General features: G+C 39.4%; 1 protein-coding gene across 4 annotated transcripts in view; it reads right to left on the bottom strand.

Annotated features, from left to right (window-relative positions):
• LOC102461237 (isoaspartyl peptidase/L-asparaginase-like) overlaps positions 1–19,025 on the bottom strand; it is a 258,474-nt gene that overhangs the window by 39,931 nt on the left and 199,518 nt on the right. For all 4 annotated transcript variants that reach the window (XM_075923679.1, XM_075923680.1, XM_075923682.1 and 1 more), the window contains one exon: positions 17,036–17,154. In XM_075923679.1, coding sequence (XP_075779794.1) covers positions 17,036–17,154 — 119 coding nt within the window. The remainder of the gene's footprint in view (positions 1–17,035; positions 17,155–19,025) is intronic.

Below are 19,025 nucleotides of genomic sequence, written 5' to 3'. Positions count from 1 at the left end.
CCTTACTTTCTTAATCATGTACTGTAGATGGTACCATTTTGACACTAGTTCAGAATTCCAAAGTGTCTTAGTAAAGGTCTCAGTGTGCAGAAAAGGGACATACCAAACTTTAGGACATTGAAAGAGGACGGACATAAAAAGGTACATAAATGCTGGATACACAGGTCATGAGAGCATGATGAGAGAAAGCCAGTTGAGCATCAATCATGTTAAAAAACAGAATCTAGGTCAGTGGGGTAGAACACAGTGAATGGCTTTGCAAAACCTTTACTTTGATAGAATTTATGGAGAAGCAGACAAAAGTGTTCTGATCTGTATCAAGTTACATTTATACTATGTTCAGAGAATCAGAGAAGATTAGGGTTGGAAGAGACGTCAGGAGGTTTCCTAATTCAACCCCCTTCTTGAAGCAAGACCAAACCCCAACTAAATCATCCCAGACAGGTATGATTCCCTGAGAAACCTGTCCTTAAAAACCTCCCAGGATGGAAATTTGAGGTGAATGATTCACCTGTTACATACACATACTTGTAGCTCTCAATAAGCTAGCATTAGTATAAATAGGAATGTGGCCATAGGGGCACAGATAGCAGCAATAGAGGCATAGCTTAGAATGTGTGCTCACCAGTTTAATGTATGTTTATGTTTTTCATGGTTAAGGCTAAGGATCTGTTGCCACCACCAGTGCTACCCAGGCTATGCTGTTATTTATAAACACGCTATCTCAGTGATAGCTACCATGAGCAGGTGTATATCTACATTCTGATTCCATGGGTGCTCTGGGGATAGTACACCCAAGGAAAAATAGTGGGTGCTCAGCACCCACTGACAACCCTATGATCAATGCCTTTTCCTCCTACCAAAGTGGCAGGAAGAGGTGAAGCGGGGTAGGGCAGGAATTAAGGCTTTTAGGAAGGGATGGACTGGGGGCAGGGCTTGAAGTGGAGCAGGAGTTGAGTAACCCCTAAGGAACTGGGGAAGTCAGTGACTGTGTGTATGTGAGCAGGGGAATCATACCTTTAGTTTAGCTGTATCTTCAGAGGAAGAGAAGGTCAGAAAAGGAACCCTATGACTGTTTGAGACATACATCTTGATGGTGAGCATCAGCATCAGCAATATGAAACAGATGCACATGAAAGCTTTTTACTTGGTTACAAATGAAGAAAAATAGCAAAAGGTTTTGTGAATCCAAAATGACGCATGTGTACAATGAACGATGGAAAAAGCATTTGCTTGTTGGAAAGTGAACTGAAAAAGATCCATTGAATCAAATCAACTGCTATTGTTGATGTTTCTTAAGAAAAAGGATGTCTGTGGGAGTTTTGCCTGCTTGAAATCCGCATGATTACCAGTATGTTGGTATTGGTTGATGAGGACTACTGAATTCACAGCCAACATTTCAAATTGTAGAAGCAACCCTAACAGAGATAAGCAGAAGTAACATGCGCTCTTAGAGTATGAGATCTTAACAGTCTTGTTATTCTGATGTCCCATAAATATCATGAAAATAGAGCTCTATTTCAAAATTTGGGCTGTTTAGATAGCACCAAATTTTGAAATAGGATAGCTTGAATAAGCTACACCATTTGCATAGTTCAAATTGCGTAGCTTATTTCGAGCAACACACTACTGTGTAGATGTACCATTATTATTACTGAATCTAGACAGTTAAATCTGACCACAGATTTATACAGTAGGAAAAATATAAGAGTACAAGAGTAAACTGACAAAATAGCTGAAGTTACGTAATAGTTAATTCCCAGCAAAAAACAACCCAGTGTGTCTAGGTGGATACTGATATTAATTATTAGTATGCACTGAAGCAATGCCATGGGGCCCCAGTCCGGACTAGAACTGCATTGTGCTAGGTACTTTATGAACATAAAACAAAACATGGTTGCCACCTCAAATAGTTTGCAATAAAAGTGGGAAGATTTTGAATTCCAAGCTTGGCATACCCTAGTATACGTAATTTGATAACACAATTATTCCTTGTGCCAGAGTGGGACATTGAGAGAAGATTCCTGTGCACAGTCATAGGGCCAGATTGTACCTGGTTTTATTGTATGTGCTTAACAATCACAATCCATGTGCTCTGTGAGGGACCACAAGCCCCATGGCCAATGATTATAACAGAAATCTCAAAGGAAGTAAGGAGAAACAGGAAGGACTCTGAATCCTCTCCACTTCTCTACAGCAAATCAACAAAAGTGGAACACTTTTGATGAGAGCAGCACTTCTTTCATGCCCCTAGAACCTCTGGACCAGATCCTCGTGTGGTATAAATCAGCATCCTTCCATTAACTTTAGAGGATTGGCAATGATTTACCCCAGCTGGGGATCTGGCCCATTAAACCAGCCTCAGTCACAAAGGTTCTGGATCTTTCTGCTGCCCCTACTTTGCCAGAGGTGTAAAAAAGTTTTGTTCATAAGAGGAATAAATGGGTGCTAGCTGAACCTCCAAGTAAATCAACAGAATTTGGCCAATTAGCAGTCCCTATGCCCTGAACCTTCAGGAACCTCAAGATCTTGCATTAATGTTGAAACATCACCAAAGCTGTGAAATAATAGGAGGGGTTATAGTACTGTAGTTGCACAAACAATTGAATATGCAGTCCAACAGCTACAGTGCTTTAATGCAAATAGTGTGCAAACTTTTTAGTGACTTCAGATCATGGAAATTAATTGTGCAGTTTGCAAAAGAACAATTAATTGTGTAGTTTGCATATTATTATTACCCTTGACAACTCTCACACTTTGAACTGGATTTTTGCTAACTTAATATCTCTCCAAATTATATTAATATGCATATTTTTTGAAATGCTGAAAACCTATTGAACATAGTGTTCATTAGAAAAGAACATTAAAGAGGTTTTCTTTAAATAAAAGACCAGAAAACACAAAAGTTTAAGTGAGTCTTTAAGAGGAGAGGGAGCTGATGTAGAAAATCTCAGCAATTAAAATACAGGTTGAACCTCTAGTCTGACACTTTCTGGGCCAACAACATCCATGGTCCAGCATGCTTTTAGTTAGCCAGATGTACACTTATAATGGGTTTGGCCAAGTTTACCACAGTCCCATAAAGTTTGTTTACAGCCACCAGTTATGGCTCTCAGTGTTCTGTACTATTATCTAGCTCTAATTTACCCCTAAATGTTTTCTAAGAGCCCAGTAAGCAGTGGAAGTGTCGGTAATGCTGCTAGACAATATTCATCTCCAGTGGTCTGGCAAGTTCTCTGGTTCAGGTCCTAAGGGTGCTGGAGTAGAGGTTCAACCTGTACTGCTAAACTTACTATGATGTCGACTAAGCTGACTCATTATAAGACTAGGCTTAGCTAAGGTTACTTGACTGAAAAATATACTATTTGTCCAACCAAGTAAACTTTCCCCTCTGTAGTTTACCTGCCAGTCCACCCAGACTTTGTACTTCACCTTTGGGATCAGTGTTAATCCTGATGCAGGAAGAGTAACGGTACTCCGAATTAGGGGCTTTAGTTCGAACTACCTAGCCCGTGCCACGTGTAGCCGCGGGCAGGGAGTCCGAACTACTGGGCATTTAAAAATGGCAGTGCCCGGGAACATGCAAATAAAGCTCGGTATATTTTAATCCCGGGCTTCATTTGCAAGTTCAAATGACTACATTAGCCACCCTAGTTCAAACTAGGATGGCTAGTGTAGACATACCCATAGGCACTTGAAGGGGGTTACTAGTTTCTCAAGCGAATGTAGACCAAGTGGCTGTCCGGCTCACTGGCTGGGAGTTGTTTCTCCTTTACTGTTCTAACCTCTTCTGCACCTTCTTTTTCTTCTTGGGTTTTGAGGTGGAACAAACTCACTTCTTGAGTCTATGACTGGCATTCACTGTATTTCATAGATAAGCTCTGGCTTCAGTGTCTTTCCCAATATTTAAAAAAATCGCAGAACAGCTTTTTTAATTGAGTCTCATTTTCCTTCTATTCTAGATAGTCTATTCCAGAGAGTCTTATGTTCCAGACATGTGTTGAAAAAATGTTACTCGAAATCTTCTGTTTTTTCCATATAAATATGTCCTGTTATTTGTACAGTCTTGACAATTACATAGGAGATTATCTATCATTTCCTGGATCTTTTTTGTTTCACATAGTCCATTCTTATGGTTCATTACTAGAAAGAGATTCTTAATTAATCCACAATGGCCTGTTCAAATTTGCTCTTCCTCTGAAAGCCTTGATTATATGACCATTTTCAACTACTAGACATAATTCATGATTTTTTTCCCCCTTTACTCCCTGTGTTTACAGTTCTTGCCATTCCTTCCTTTGCTTTGATTAAGTGTTTACATTTCAGTTTGCTTAAAGGGAACTGAATGCATTTTTTGCCTCTTTGTTTGTCAGTTCATTACCAGCTATTCCTAGATATGCTGGGATCCACACTATCATTACAGTAAAATCCAGTTGTGACAGTTTGGTTGCTAGCAATAATATTACATTAAGTATTTTGTTTCTGCTATTAGACTTGCATATTGTACATTGTCTGCAGCTCTAATAAGGCATCTGACAGGAAGACCATGGCAGTGGGCTGAATAAGCAATACACAAGTTAGTGCCAGAGATATCCCCATTGACTCTGTTGTAAATACTGAGATAAATGTAGTCATTATGGCTTACTTGAGTTTGAATGCAGGCACACAAACATCTGTTCCCACTCTGCCCATTTCATCCTCTTCAAAGCCAATAATTGTGTCCCTGCTTATTTATGTCTTGTCTCTTTCTGTTCCTCCCTCTTTATAGTTGGGCTTGACCTCATCAGTCACCACATGTGTTGGTGTGTTTCTCCATGACTGCCATTTCTTACAACTGAACTGGGATTTTGGCTTGTTTTATTGTCTGGAGGCAAGGAGAGTGGTAACAGTTTCCTGCTTGGCTTTTCATGGTGTTTGTAGACACCCCTGACATCATTCCCCTAGAAGAGTCCATAGAAGGGAATCCTTGCTCTTTCATCATAGCTCTGTTAGGATGATGTAGGTGGGGCCCCTTCACACATTGATATCTTTGCTTCGGTGTATTGGTATTGAATTTTTCTTCCTCCAAGATGGACTCCAGCCCACCTGAAGACAGAATGGTAGTCAAGGCAGAGGGGAAGCTCCATCCTGCTCAGAGACAACCCCACCAGCCCAGTAGATACCTCTTAGGTGAGTGACTCTTGACTCTGAGAAGAGATGGGGATCATGTAGGGGCAGAGTTATGCTGCTATAGCTAAGGGTCTTGGATTGTTTTAATCCAGCTCTGAACATCAATCTTATACAGATGGTCACTCCTAGAGGCCTGTAGGAATTAATTGGACACAGGTGCCTTTTGTTGGCTCTTGGTACAGAAGTAAATTTCACTGTCCATGTAGAATACAATGCCTTTTTCACAGATAACATTTTAGGGATAGTTAGTTAATTACAAAACTTTCTCCTGAATTATTCTTTAGAGATCAAAAGGATTATATGAGTTTAAGAGAACATAATGAATAATAATTTACTAAGTAGACTACAAGAACATTTAAGAAGCCTTGAATTTAAGTTTGATCAGAGCACAAAAGAAAAGTGCTATAATACTAGAACTGAGCAAATAATTGAATTTCCTGTTTTATAGCTGAACAGAAAAAACAGAAAAAATATTATGTTTCTAAACCCAATCTTTTTTTAGGGGGGAGGGGCAAGTGGAAGTGTCTCAAAGGGTAGGTCTAGACTACAGGCTTCTGTCGACAGAAGTTTTGTCGACAGATACTGTCGACAAAACTTCTGTCGACAAAGAGCGTCTAGACTACATTGAGTTCTGTCGACAAAGCAAGTTGCTTTGTCGACATGGTAGTGTAGACGCAAAGGACAGTTTACATTCAATAACACCTTCTGTCGACAGAAACTCTGTCGACAGAAGGTGTTATGCCTCGTAAAATGAGGTTTACCAGTGTCGACAAAACTGCAGAGTTCTGTCGACATTATGTCGACAGAACTCAGCGGTAGTGTAGACGCAGGTATAGTTTTGTCGACAAAAGTCCACTTTTGTCAACAAAACTCTGTAGTCTAGACACACCCAAAATGTCAATTAGAAGTGAAAAGTCTCAGAGGGGTACCCATGTTAGTTTATATCTCCAAAAACAATGAAGAGTCCTGTAGCAACTGAAAGTATGCAGGGGCAGCCCGACACGGGCTGCCGGCAGCTGGCACCCTAGGAAGAATGCGCGATTGGCGCCCCTGCCTCCACAGCCCTCAATGGCGTGACATCATCATGGGCGCCCGTTTAACGTGGCACCCTAGGCGATGGCCTAGTTGGCCTATATGCACAGGCTGCGCCTGAGGGTACGTCTACTCTTGTTCCCTAGTTCGAGCTAGGGATGCAAATGTAGGCAACCAAAATTGCTAATGAAGCGGGGATTTAAATATCCCGCGTTTCATTAGCATGATCTCGCCGGCACGTTAATCCGCTCAACAGCTGATTCGAACCAGAAAGTGCGCGCCGGGATGCGTTCGTTCGAACCAAACACTTTGGTTCGAATTAACATTACTCATCATTTTTTGAGGAGTAACGTTAGTTCGAACCAATGGGACTTAGACCTGTGTACACTAGAGTAGAAGGTTGACCTAAGATACACAACGTAGGCTACATTAATTACTTAGTAGCAGTCAAAATATTTTAAATTGCTGTCCATGCAGCAGGAGATTGATGGGAGTAAACAATTCCGTCAGTTTCCCTTTTCCTCATGAGGAACAGGAATATCAGCACTGAGAGGAGATGCCTTCAGAGTTCAATTTATTAATCGTAACTAGACCCACTACACTGAACCCAGGAATATCAACCACAGCAGCGTAGACCTTCCGTGTAGTGTAGATACAGCCTAACAGATTTATTAGGGAATAAGCTTTTTTGGGTAAAACCCATTTCATCAGATGAATTGGAAGGGAGTTTATAGAGGCATGGGTATATATTTGGACAACAAAAGAAAGAAGGTGCTTGTGTAAATGAGGTTAATCAAGTTAGGGTGCATTCACAGCAGTTGATGTGCAAATGTGGATATCAAGAGCGAGGAAACTGCCTTTGTAATACTTTAACCAGGTACGATCCTTATTCAATCCTAAAATGATAGTATTGAATTTGTAATTGAATTCCAGTTCAGCTTCTCCCTTTGTAATTGAGTTCTGAAGTTCTTTTGTAGAAAGATGGCTACTTTTAAATCCATTACTGAATGTCCAGGGAGATTAAAGTGTTCCCCTATAGGTTTATATATGTTACTATTCCTCACATCTGATTTCTGTCCATTTATCCTTTGGTGTAGCAACTTCCTCGTTTGGCCAATTAAAAGTGAAGTATTAATGGTTAATTTAGAAAATACTGAAATGAACCTTTCTGGCTTTTTTTTTTAATTTTTCTATCTTTTTTATTCAGACAAAAGTATTCACTGGATTTCACTCAAATTTGTAAATAGGTTGGGTCATGCCAAAATTTTATATTTCATCAAATAAACCACTAATAAATAAACAAAATTCTCCTACCTTTAGTCAGTACACAGTCAGATAATTTAGGTGTCATTATTTCTGAAGTTTCACCTCCTCTCAACTCTGGCTGGTAGGAAGTGGGAAAATTCTGATGGGATACTAAACAAAGGGTGTGTCTACACAGCACCCTAAACTCAAAATAAGATGTGCAATTTATGCTAGGCAAATTGCATACTTATTTAGAATCTATTTTGAAATAGCTTATTTTGAAATGTAACGCTTATAAACAGCACCAAATTTTGAAATAATGTGCTATTTCGAGCCATCCCTTAACCCTCGTGCAACGAGGTTTACTGGGATGGCGAAATAGTGTGTCTGTTATTTTGAAAAATATTTCAAAATACTGGGTGGCTTGTGTAAACATGCAGGGTAGCTCCTCGCAGTGTAGACGTTCCCAAAGAGACTGATTCTGATAAAAGCCAGACAAACTGAAAAGAGACCCTAGGAGAAACAGAGAAGGGTTGGGGAGAAACACAAGCTGATTCTCTGATTCTGAAGTGGGGTCTGAGCTTAGCTAAAGACTGATTAACCTAACAAGGAAAGGCTAAGTTTAGGTATAACAGAATATGTTTGGGTGTCTATTGTTTTAACCCTTTTCTCTGCTTCTTAAATGTCTATGAACCAATAATACATTCTTGATTTTGAAGAAGCATTCTTACGATAAAAATACACGGGCCATACAAGATTTTCAGAGATGTTCAGTTCCCATCTAGACACCTAAATGAAGTGGTTAGATTTTCAGATATACTCAGCTGCCAGCAACTTTTTAAACAATGAGAGGGGCCGCATGGTGTGCAGTTTTGTAAATATGAATGACCATTTCGGGTGGGTGTCCAGAGGACAGCTGAATTCTTATGAAAATGTGACCATACAGAACAGGTTTCATGTTCACGTTGCTTAGAAGTGATCAGGGCCTAGTAATGATTTGTTTAGAATTATGGTAACCAAAGTATATTTATTGTTTCCACATTCAATATGCCATAAATTAAAATGCTGGACAAACTATTAATATCTATTTGTCATCATTACCTCTTATCAAATATATTTATATTCTCTCTCTCTCTTTTACTTTCTCTCACACACACACACGCACACACGCACACACGCACACACACTTTTTTCGCTGCTGTTTTATTATGACCATGTCCCTTGTTTATATTTTTGCAGTATATCCCTTTAACTTAAGTTCTTCAGATGGGGAATTTCACCCCTAATTCAGGGGCCTAAACTGTCATCCAGACATTAATTAAAGGCCATGTTAAGGAAGGGCTCAAGAATTCAGAGGTCTTTGTGTGGACCCTGAGCACTATGTGAATTTTATGACTTTGAAACATATCCTTTTTTTAAGAGGAATAAGGGATCTTTCGGAAAAGGCTTTATTTTCTGAAAGATCCCCGTCTAGACTGGCACTTTTTTCCGGCAAATCTCCGAGCCGGAAACAAGCGGCAGCCATGTTTATGCAAATGAAGTGGGGGGGATTTAAATCCCCACTTCATTTGCAATTGCGATGTGTCGAATTTGCATCCCTTTTACGGAAAAGGGATGCAGTCTAGACACAGCCAAGGAGTGCACTGTCTGCTCTATGTAGCTATCCCTCCCTTCTGCAGTGTAATCCATGACTGTGAAAGAGTAGGCTGGATTTGTCCAATATTTCACAGAGCATTTACTACATAACCATAGAACAGTTTGAAGTATGGGAACATATTCCAAGTTCTCATTTATGAAAGTTACTTAGGGTATGTCTACACTAGCTCTTTAGTTCAAGCTAGGTAGGGTAATGAGGGCAAGAGGAGTTGCAAATGAAGCCCGGGATTTAAATATCCTATTAAAGATCCTAAATATTAAAGATCCTAATTCAAACTACCCTTACTCCTTGTGGAATGAGAAGTAACAGTAGTTCGAAGTACGATCTTTAATTCAAACTACCTATTCTGTGCCGCATGTAGCCATGGGTACGGAGTTCGGACTAAGGGGGATTTAAAAATGGCGGCTCCTGGGAACATACAAGTGAAGCCCGGGATATTTAAATCCAGGGCTTCATTTGCAACTCCGCTCGCCCTCATTACCCTACCTAGCTCCAACTAACGAGCTAGTGTAGAAGTACCCTCCATGTTTTCCTGGTCCCATCGGTGGTTCTCCCAGGTATATATTTTGTTCTCTTATCATAAAATGTGAGCACTGCATAGTTATAAAATGTGGTAAGTAATCCAATAAGCACATCTGAAGATCTTGCACTGTTTTAACTCTCTTCTTCCCAATAACTAACTTGCATTACTATCTTTGACTGTTTTACTTTCTAAGTTAAATTTAGGGACAGGAGCTTGTTGTTTTTACTGGTGTGTTAAGTTTACACACACACACACATAGTGTTATAAAATGATAGGTAAGTAGAACACACCCGAATCCTTTGCTAAATAACAGTGACATTTCTACAGGGTTCCTCTGATGGAGATTTACTTCTGCTTTATGGACCAGATCCGAAGCTAATTCTAGCCTGTGGAAAGCCTCCCAGTGACTTTGATGGTCTTTCAGTTGGGGATTACCAGCACAATGTACAGCAATATTTCATTATGCTGCTAAAAGAAAGAGTTTTGAATTTCTGGTGCCTCATTTTTTCATAGTGACTCTCTGCTGTTACAAACCAAAAGGAGACCTGTACAGTATTATTTCTATAGTTACCAACTGCTTTTTGTAGTTAAGAAATTTTTTTTCTCCCTAATATTTCTCAACATTATTTGAAGTTTCCTTTGGGGTGGAACTTTAAAAAAAAACACTATCAGTTTTTTTTTTAAATTCTGAGGCCTTTTTAGACAGTTCTATTTCATCTGACTTTTTTCCCAATTGTATCTTTGGCCTTTTCCTCCCTTCCCTCAGTAAGCATATTTTTTAAAATTATTTATCCATTTGTATGCTTTTTAAGGCTATTTCTGTACTTGCAGTTGTATATTTTTGAACAGTAAATACTCTTTCAAGAGATAGTTTTGTGACTGGCAAAAAAACAAAACAAAACACAAAATATCCTTCCAAAGCAGTCTCCTGAAAATCAAATGTCAGCCTGATGGTTTCTACAGTGGATATACAATTTTTGACTGACATATATTCCGGGAAAGAAAAACCTAGAAATCCATAAATCAATCTTTTGAGACTTTGAGCTTTGAAATTTCAATCCAATTAGCCCAATTTGTCAAGAAATTTGGATCAATACTTTAATGCCTTAGAGTGTATGGATTTTTCTACTCTGTATTTCACCTAGAACAGGCCACTGTTCTTTGTCTTATCAAAATTTTAATGAAGGAGAATCTGAGCTTTGGTGATCCTAAGTATACCTATACATTTATCATGGCTACCCTTATAGCTCAGGGAACTGTGCATCACAGTTATGTAACTCTTTTTTGTCCCCTTTGAGTTCACCTTCAGGTAACAAGAACTTGCACCTTACCTATAAGTGAGTGGTACAATCACTCTCAGGCTGGATCTCTGGGTTGCAGCCCCAGTTCCCAATCCTTTTTACCCAAGATGCCCAAGTCATTTTGGCAGTAGTAAGTTTTTTGCTCTGGGAATCTGTAAGGGTATGTCTACACTAGCCCCCTAGTTTGAACTAGGGAGGCTAATGAGGGTGACTGAAATGGCAAATGAAGTACGGGATTTAAATATTCCACGCTTCATTAGCATGTTCCCAGGTGGTCGCCATTTTGGAAACTGAGTAGCCCTGAATAACTACCTGCATCTACATGCAGCAGCGAGTTCAAAGTAAACCCCTTAACTCAAATTAGCTGTTAAACCTCATTCCACGAAGAGTAACAGCTAATTTGAGTTTGGGGGTTTACTTCGAACTCCTGTTTCACTGCTGCGTGTAGATATAACAGTTATTCCGGGCTACTCAGTTTCCAAAATGGCAACTGCCCGGCAACATGCTAATGAAGCATGGGATATTTAAATCCCGCACTTCATTTGCAATTTCGGTTGCCCTCATTAGCCTCCCTAGTTCAAACTAAGGGGCTATTGTAGATGTACCCTAACAGTGACTGATTAGTGACAAAGGGTATGTCTACACAGCAAAGTTATTTAGAAACAACAGCCATTATTTAGAAATAACTTTACTAGCGTCTACACAGCCAAACTGCTATTTTGAAATTAATTTGAAATAGCGGAGTGCCTATTTTGAATTTGGTAAACCTATGAGGAATAATGCCAAATTCAAAGTAGCTATTTCAAAATAAGTGCTATTTAGACACTTATATCGAAATAGGGGCCTTCAGCTTTCCCAGGGTTCCCTGGTGGCCACTCTAGCCTCAACCAAGAACATTCATCTCCCTTCTCCCTCCCCGGAGCATTTAAAGGGGTAGACTCTGGCTACAGTGCCTGTGCCAGCTCCAAGCCTGCCAGCCCAGAGCCAGCAGTCACTGCCCCTGACCCAGTGGCCCCAAAACATGAGCCAGAAAGCCACTGGCAGCCAGCCCTCCACCACTACCCAGGAGCAGTCTGCCAGCTCCCAGGAGCCTGCCAGGCCCCGGAGATGGGGGTGCCTTCCTGGTCCAGGAAGGAGATCGTGGACCTTATTCAAGTTTGGGGGGGATGCCCCAAACGTCCATGATCTCCGCACTAGATGGAGGAATGTGGCTGTCTATGGCAGGATAGCTGCCAGCCTGGCTGCCGAAGGCCGCATGAGAACCCAGGAGCAGGTTTGCATGACAATCAAGTTGGTACGGTGAAACCCCCAACCCTGAGCCCTGAGCTTTCCCTCCCGCTTCTTCCCCTTGCTTCCCCCTTCAAGCTCCATTCTCCCAGGTTTCCCCCTCCGCTCTCCCACCATCTCTTCTCCCCTCTCCCGCCTCCATTCCCCAGTCTCATTAGAGTTTCATATCCTCCCCCCAGTTTTGTTAAATAAATAGAGTTTGTGTTCATGAAAATACATGTATTTTATTTGACATCAGAAAGGTGGGTTAGGGAGGATTAAATGGAAGGACTAGAGGGAGGAATGAGGCATAAACCCCCAGTGGGGCAGACCAAGGAGGCTCTTAGTGCTTTTCAGGGTGGAAGCTTTCTCGCGAGGCCTCCTGGTTACTGACAGCCCCACAATGGACCTCCTGGATGGCAGCCTGTAGAAAGTGCAGCCAGGCTTGCAGCAATGCATCCACAAGAAGCACCAGAGTGCTCAGGAGCAGCTCTGGCTCCATGTTACAGAGTGCTGTAGTGTCCCGAGTGAGGGCAACCAGAGCACGCAGAGACAAAATCTTTTGCTGTCCCTCATCGAGGTAGGCAAGCAAGCAGGGAAAGCTGAGAACCGGCTGTCCGGATGTGGGGGTGGGGGTGGGGGTGGGGGTGGGGTCCCTTTAAGCACAGGCCTCAGATAGCCTCAGGCAGCAGCCACACAACGTAACTCCTGACATGATACCCTGCTGGACCTGGTTCCAGCCAGCCTTAAATGCGATTCAGCATCCACTCAGTTGGACGTGCTATTTCAAAATAGCAAAAAGCTATTTCAAAATGCATTTTGTGTGTAGACGCATTATTTCGAAATAACTTATTTTGAATTAACTGTTTTGAAATAAGATATTTCAAAATAACGCTGTAGTGTAGACATACCCTTAGAAAACAGTTTCTTTAAAACATAGGTAGATAGCACACAGCTCAGAAAGCTAACACAAAGAATCCTACACACGTCCCCTTACCTAAATTTTAGTCTTTTCTCACAAAGATTTGCAAGTTCCTGTCTACTGAGCTAACCCCGTCTCTGGAAGGAAAAAGCAGATTGTCCTGCTTACAGCATACTATGTTCTGTGTCTCTTTTAATCTGGGTGTTAACCTCAGTCAGCTGACAACCACCTCCCATAGTTTGACTGATAGTTTGCTGGGCTTTTATGCAAATATTATTGAACTAAAATTTAACATTAAAAATACAATTTGGAATTTGCACCAAATTTTTTCCTTTTAGTGGTTTTAGAAGTGAACTAACTAAAAGGTATTGCCTTAGTCTCAGTTTTTGAAAACACTTATTCTTTCCTCTTACACACTAACAATTGCAGTAGACTTTCTATGATCTTATGGTACATTTAGACTATGTTCTTTTTTCAAAAGGAAATATGCAAATTCAGTGCTAATTTGCATATCTTCTTCTGATCGCTTTTTCTAAAGCTTTTTTTTTTCAAAAAAGAAAGCAATTTAGATGAGGTTCTTTAAAAAAAACCTTTTCCAAAAGAACCCTGCAAAACTCATTTTTTGAGGAAGAAGGGTTCTTTCGAAAAGGATTTTTTTTTTCTAAAGAACTGTGTCTAAACTGCTTTCTTTTTCAAAAACATTTTTTTCGAAAAAGCGATCAGAAGAAGATATGCAAATTAGTTCCAAATGTGCATATCTCCTTTCGAAAAAAGAATGTAGTCTAGATGTACCCTTAGTGTATAGTTTTAATTAACTATGTAGCACCTAGAATTGCAGTATAGTTCACTTCCTCTAGGCCCCCATGCCAAACATCAAAGTACATTGAAACATCTTGACTAATACACATTGATGGTCCTATCCTTCATGATTTTATCTAGTCCTTTTTTGAGCCCTGTTACAGTTTTGACCTACACTACTGTCGTGTGATTTGCTTTATTTTAAATCTGAGGGAAACCAGGAGACACCAGAAAGGCTTAACCACTTCCTTATTTATTACAAGCCTTCAAGCAGTTAATATAGTCCTTTCAGTTTTGTAAGCCAAGCAATTACTACACAATTTAAACCTTAAATACTATAAATTTTGAAAGCAATTAATATAATATAATATAATATAATATAATATAATATAATATAATATAATATAATATAATATAATATAATATAATATAATTAATACATAAGCCTATGTTTTATTGCAAGCCAGTTACTACAACCTTAAACTCAATTCACGTACAGTTCACCTGTACCATAGCTTTACAAATGCCAGAGAGGAGATCGTTGCCTCTTTATATTCCCAGTCCTTGAGGCATCTGCAGTTGTTGCCATCAGCATGAATGGTTACTACTTCCTGCTGCAATGAGCAGGACCTCTGGGCAAATTCTACTCCCTACCTCCCAGCTACGTTTTTGTGAAGCTTGTTTTTATAACACAGCAAGACTTGGTTGTTTCACCCATAGTTGCCACATACTTTATATGCTAACATTAGTTCCCTGTTTTTTAAACTCTAATGACACTGACTTTATTCTGGCTTATCTTTGCAGACCCAAATCATGCACAGCTATCTTAACGTTGTTTACCCATTTGTGGGAGGCATTTCTGATAAATGCAAAGTGCATCTGTTATTTTGCTCCCTGTTCCCGCAAGCTGTAGCAAAATTCTGGAAAGTATCAGCCATGCTTGTTATTTATAATAACACTTAGTAGTTTCAACATTTGCTTGTTATTTACTGTAGTCTTACCCAAGGCCCAGGGCAAGAGGTTTCATTTTGGCATACTTGAATAGCCAGCATGCACATTTGCACCAGGCTATAGCAGGGCTTTGGCTTATGGAGCCATACTGTCAAGCCATCAGTCAAGACTTTGGTCAAAGTAAGGCCATGAAGACTCCTCCACAACAATATATTCTGCCAAAGGGTTCCATAACTTGAATATATGTTGTTTGAAGAAATACTTCCTTTGGTTTGTTTTAAACTTGCTGCCTATTAAGTTCAATTGGTAATCCCTAGTTCTTGTGTTAAGAGAAGGACTAAATAACACTTCCTTATTCACTTTCTCTATACCAGTCAAGATTTTACAGACCACTATGACATCCTCTCCTAGGGCATCGCTACACTAGGAAATTATTTCAAAATACTTATTTCAGAAATACTTATTTTGAAATAATAACTCCAGAAATAATAATTTCAAAATAGCATGTCCACACTATGGGGAAGCTGCAAAATTAGTCTGAGGCAGGCTCCGTTAACACGGATGCACTACCTTGACTTAGAGCCTGAGGAAGCACTGGGAAATAATTAGTTTGAATGACTCTGTGGAGTAGTTATTTCAAAATAGCAGCACCAGAGTGTCTACATTACTGCTATTTCAAAATTAGTGTTATTCCTTATGGAAAGCTGGAGTTATTATTTCAGAATAACCAGCCTGTTATTTTGAAATAATGGGCTTGGTAGTGTGGATGCTCCACTTGTTATTTTGAAATAAAGGGAGTTATAACTCCCTGTGTATACCAGGGCTTAGTCATCTCAATTCCAAGCTGAAAAATCAGAGTCTTAGTAAGATCTCTTCATACAGAAGCTATTCTATAATATTAATAATTTTTGTTGCCCTTATCTGTGCCTTTTCCAATTCAAAACTATCATTTTTTGAGATGGGGTAACCACATCTGCACACAGTATTCAAGATGTGGGCATACCATGGATATATAGAGAGTAGTAACAAACCTCAAAGATTAATTATTCCCCTGTAACAACCCAACAAATAATAATGAGGCCTCAGCCAGGAGCATACAGTTCCACCAAACCAAGGTCAATAGTATTCAGGGTCGTATTGCCATTCCCTTTCATTTACTCAGCTTCTTTTCCTCGGCTGAAATTTATTGTCCCCTAAATAAATTCCTCCTAGGACATATTTATATGTTAAGTTGCTAGTGGCAATATTATTATCTGAGTATGTTAAACATCTGAAATTTAAAAATCATTGTACAGGTAATAAATTTAAAACCAGAGGTATCAGTTGTTGAAAGAGGGTGCCCTGTTCACATCCTGAGCAAAATTTCCATACAAAGTTCATTCCTTGTATTTCAAGGAGATATAAATTATCTCTTTCACAACTGGTGAGGTCTCCAGGTCTAATCCCTCCCCGGGGTAAATGTGTATTTGAATAAATGTTCAGTCTGGATTGACAAATATTTAAAACATGTTCTGGTCAGCTTACCGATGCCTCGATTCATTGCTATAATTAGCTTACACTGGCCACAGCAGATATAGGAAGACATGTCAAAGCATAGGGAGACTGTAGGGGTGTTCAGTGGATAGACCCCCAACAGAGAAAAATTAGTAGGTCAAAGCACCCAGCCAAACGCTCTCTCTCTTCCCTCCCCTGTGGCACCTCTCATCCACTAGTTGCCCCCAGATCAACTCCTCCCCCTCACTTCCAGGGCCTCTTGTCTGCAACAGGCTCTGAAAGGGAGGAGAGTTGATGGGAAGTGGGTGGAAAGAGGCAGGATGGGGCATAATAAAGGCAGGAAGAGATAGAGTGAAGACTTGGGGGAAAGTGTGGAATGGAGGCAGGGTCTAGAATAGAGTGGGGTAGAGCACTTCCTGGCAAGAAGGGAAAATGACACCTATGTGCCAGACCAAATTATGACTCTCTCTGTGCCCTGCCCTGGGTGCAAGTTAGCACTGCCTGGAGCTGAACTCTCTGTCACCAATGAGCAAATGATAACTTACAATTAACAAAAGTTTTAATCATTATATCTGTGCCTTCCCTTACCCCGTTTGCTTTCCCATCGTCTTACATGCTTATGTGTCCCAAATGTAATTGGCTATTTTTAATTCTAACTATTCGAAATCTTTTCATACCTATGATAGGGGTGTCACCAACTCGTCCAACCATTTTGTTTGTGATGCCTCCAGTTGATGTTGCACAAGCCAGGTTACCTTCACAGTCTATAGCAACTGCACCCACTGTGTCATGAACCCTAGAACGCAGAGAAAACAGTACAGTAACTCCATGTTGAACAGCTGCATTGCCAGAAGCATCACTAAACAATAACCATTTAGCACATAAAAATAACACTTAGTACATAAAGAGAGCTTTTCATCTTCAAAGAGGTCTACAAACATTAACTAATTAATCCTCATAGTGTGCCTAGGAGGCAGGTAAGTAATATTAGGTCCTTTTTTTCCCATATGCAAAGATAATACTTGGTTTGCATAAAAAAAAGAGAGAGTCAGGGCCGGAGCATAGATTATATTTTTTTTAATATCTGAAGAGCTGTTTCAAATGTAGCCTGCTAGGACACTGAGCAGAACAGAGTTGGGAGGGTATCTCCCTATTTTTGTATACACAATTTCAGGTGGGGAAATATCTATTTTGACTCAAAGCTATATTAAACAAATATTTATACAAAATATTTATGTCAAAATTATATATAATACATGTATTTATTACATTTGAAAGTAATACAATGTAAAATGTTAATTAAAATGCATAAAAATTAAAATAGAATAAGGGAGGGGGCTCTGATAATATCAGGACAAGTATTTGCTCCTACCTACAAACGTATTCATTTTCTTTCATTTTTATATTCATTTTCTAATTAACAAGTGTTCTGTGATTAATTTCCTGCCCAACTGTCAGTAGTAACCATGCTTTAGTGAGGCTGATATAATATTTATTGAATTTGCACAATATCCCTTCTAAAAAATGTTACTCAAAACTACTTTCCTTTGCTATGGTGTCTTTCATAAAATGATCTCAAAGTGCTTCACAAACGTGAAGCCTCACAACTTTACTCTGTGTGACATACATTAACACTGTGTTAAGACCAGATACCTTGTGTAGAGAATTGACAATACAGTCCTCCTTTTTTTCTGCCAGTAGCAAAGGCAAAAATGACATCACTAACACAGATGAGAATTGAATTAGTTTGCAAAAATTAAATGATAACTGTCTCTTAAGGTTTGCCCTTTTGTACTAGTTTAACATACTTGGGGGTGGGGAGGGGGGTTAGTATATTTTCTATATTAGTCCAGAAAATGTCAGCCGTTTCTATACATATTCGATCCAAATTGAAATTATTTTGTCTGATATAATACTAGTAAATGAAGATTACTGTTTTGGCAGTGAGGGACTGAAGCAGACATACTATATTATCATGAGATATTCATTCTATGTTGGCTTGCCACAAAATCCAAAATAAAGTTGCCTAAGAAATGTGTGAAGTTTTCTAAGCAGACAGCTTTCCATAGCGATATATATTAATGTTATTCCTTGTTATAAAATAAAACAATATTTAATGATTGTCCAAGGGATCCGGTCCCATCTACATAAATTAATGTTGTTATTATAATGATGTACCATTTATATTTCAGTGCCAGTGAGACTCCATTCAAGATCAGAGCTTGACTGATCCCTGGGGATCATCTTAAATTCCTTAATTTTCATAGAAATTTTTGATAGTCCACCTTTTGATACTAGACCAGCTTTTTGTATTTCGCAAATACACAAATATTGAGAAAAAAATGTCTTTTAAGTCCTTATTCTTGTTCAGAATGGAAGTAAAAGAGCTGAAGTATCACAAGATGCTATTCTTGCAAAATGTTTAGACCACATAGAAACAAGAAGTAATGATGCTAAATTTCCATCACAATTTAGCAGATTAAGGGAACTAAATCATCTCTGCTTTAATTCCGCAGATGTTGGTCAAATTAAAGCAGGGATGATTTGGTGGCCATAAAGATTTGAATACAGTTCAGATAAGTATCCAGACTTTCAGGTCCTAAGCTAATCCAATTTTTTCAAGCTTCTGAGGTTTGATTGTCAATAGTTTTTAGCCTACTGATCTTT

Source organism: Pelodiscus sinensis, chromosome 3, assembly GCF_049634645.1.
Source record: "Pelodiscus sinensis isolate JC-2024 chromosome 3, ASM4963464v1, whole genome shotgun sequence".
Taxonomy (NCBI): Eukaryota; Metazoa; Chordata; order Testudines; family Trionychidae; genus Pelodiscus; species Pelodiscus sinensis.
The sequence above is the reverse complement of the archived record's forward strand: the minus strand, read 5'-3'. Positions and strand labels throughout refer to the sequence as shown.